Source organism: Arachis ipaensis, chromosome B02, assembly GCF_000816755.2.
Source record: "Arachis ipaensis cultivar K30076 chromosome B02, Araip1.1, whole genome shotgun sequence".
Classification (NCBI taxonomy): domain Eukaryota; kingdom Viridiplantae; phylum Streptophyta; class Magnoliopsida; order Fabales; family Fabaceae; genus Arachis; species Arachis ipaensis.
In genome coordinates, this window is record NC_029786.2 from 101,081,123 (window position 1) to 101,082,541 (window position 1,419).

The 1,419-nt window shown below is 25.7% G+C and overlaps 2 protein-coding genes across 2 annotated transcripts in view; one reads left to right on the forward strand and one right to left on the reverse strand.

Moving 5' to 3' along the window:
* LOC107628551 (geraniol 8-hydroxylase-like) overlaps nucleotides 1–1,419 on the reverse strand; it is a 10,695-nt gene that overhangs the window by 2,677 nt on the left and 6,599 nt on the right. The gene's annotated exons all lie outside the window — the stretch shown is intronic.
* Nucleotides 907–1,419, forward strand: part of LOC107627850 (cytochrome P450 76C2-like) — a 3,658-nt gene continuing 3,145 nt past the window's right edge. The window contains exon 1 of the mRNA XM_016330668.1: nucleotides 907–1,299. Within this exon, the coding sequence (XP_016186154.1) occupies nucleotides 907–1,299 (393 nt within the window). The remainder of the gene's footprint in view (nucleotides 1,300–1,419) is intronic.

Sequence of the window (1,419 nt, forward strand, 5' to 3'; positions counted from 1 at the left end):
ATAGAGAATGGATAAATTTAAAATCATATTTTATTTAAAAAAAATTGTAAAACCTATATAATTTGTTATTCATTCTTATTTTTTTATGTATAATAATTTTCTTAATGAGAATAGATACCTTCAGTCCCTAATTAATATTTATATGAAATAAGAACAATTTAATTAATAAGTAACTATCAAATTATTAAAAATAAGATTGTATATAGATCAAATCAAGTTAATATATATATATATATATATTTCACAAGAATAAATAGAGCTCTATTATATACATCAATAGATAGAATTTGAATAGCTCTGATTCGTCACAGATAGATATTGGTTCTTTAGTAACTATAAAGTATGGACACTTCGTTGAGTTACTGTATTTGCGTGTCAAATACATTTTGGACACAAAATTTATTGACACTCGTCCGATACGTGTGTCTGCTGTGTCCAACCGTGTCTTAATAATAAAAAATAAAAAAATATTCTTCGGACACATTTGGATACACCTAAATGCCATCACGTGTCAGCGTATTCAGACTTATTCTTAATATGTATTCTTGAAATAAGTTTAAAAATAATATATATTATTATTCATTAAAATAAAAATATTTTAAATATTTTTATATAATTAAAAGAAGATATTAAAAAAGGTTAAAAAATTATTTTATATTTTAATATTACTAAAATATTAAAAATAATTTATTATAATTTATCTAAAAATATTTTATATTTTATATATATATATATCATGTCTCTATATCTTATAAAATTTTAAAATTTGTATGTCTGTATATTTTGTGTCGTATCGTGTCATGTTCTATATCTATATCAGTGTCCGGAGATTATAGCTTAGTAAAATTGTATATATAAATATTGAAGTGAGTGTTCGAGCTGTGTGGAGTCTAACCAACTAGCCAAATGGAAATACTAATAATATTATTCATCATATCTTTTGTTTCGGCAATAATTCCATTGTTCCTTTTCATATCATCATTCTATAATGGGATCCAAAGTTCTAAAACTTACTATTCCAAGCTTCCACTTCCACCGGGTCCTCACCCCTACCCCATCATTGGGAACATTTTGAAGCTTTTTGGCACCAATAACCCTCTTGAGGCAATCACTCATCTTTCTAAAACTTATGGACCTATAATGACTCTCAAGTTGGCTAGTATAACCACCATTGTCATTTCTTCTCCACAAATAGCCAAAGAAGCACTCCATAAAAATGATGCACTTTTTTCCGGTAGGAAGCTCCCAGTTATTACAACATGGTCACAATCACTTGAGGACTTCTCCAAAACTTCATTGGTATTAAATAATTGCAAGTTAGAGATATTATTTTGTTAATTTCAATTAGAAAGTTAATTTTTTAATTAATGTCAGCTAATATATTTTGAATTCTAAATCACCATAATAAAAATTATTTTT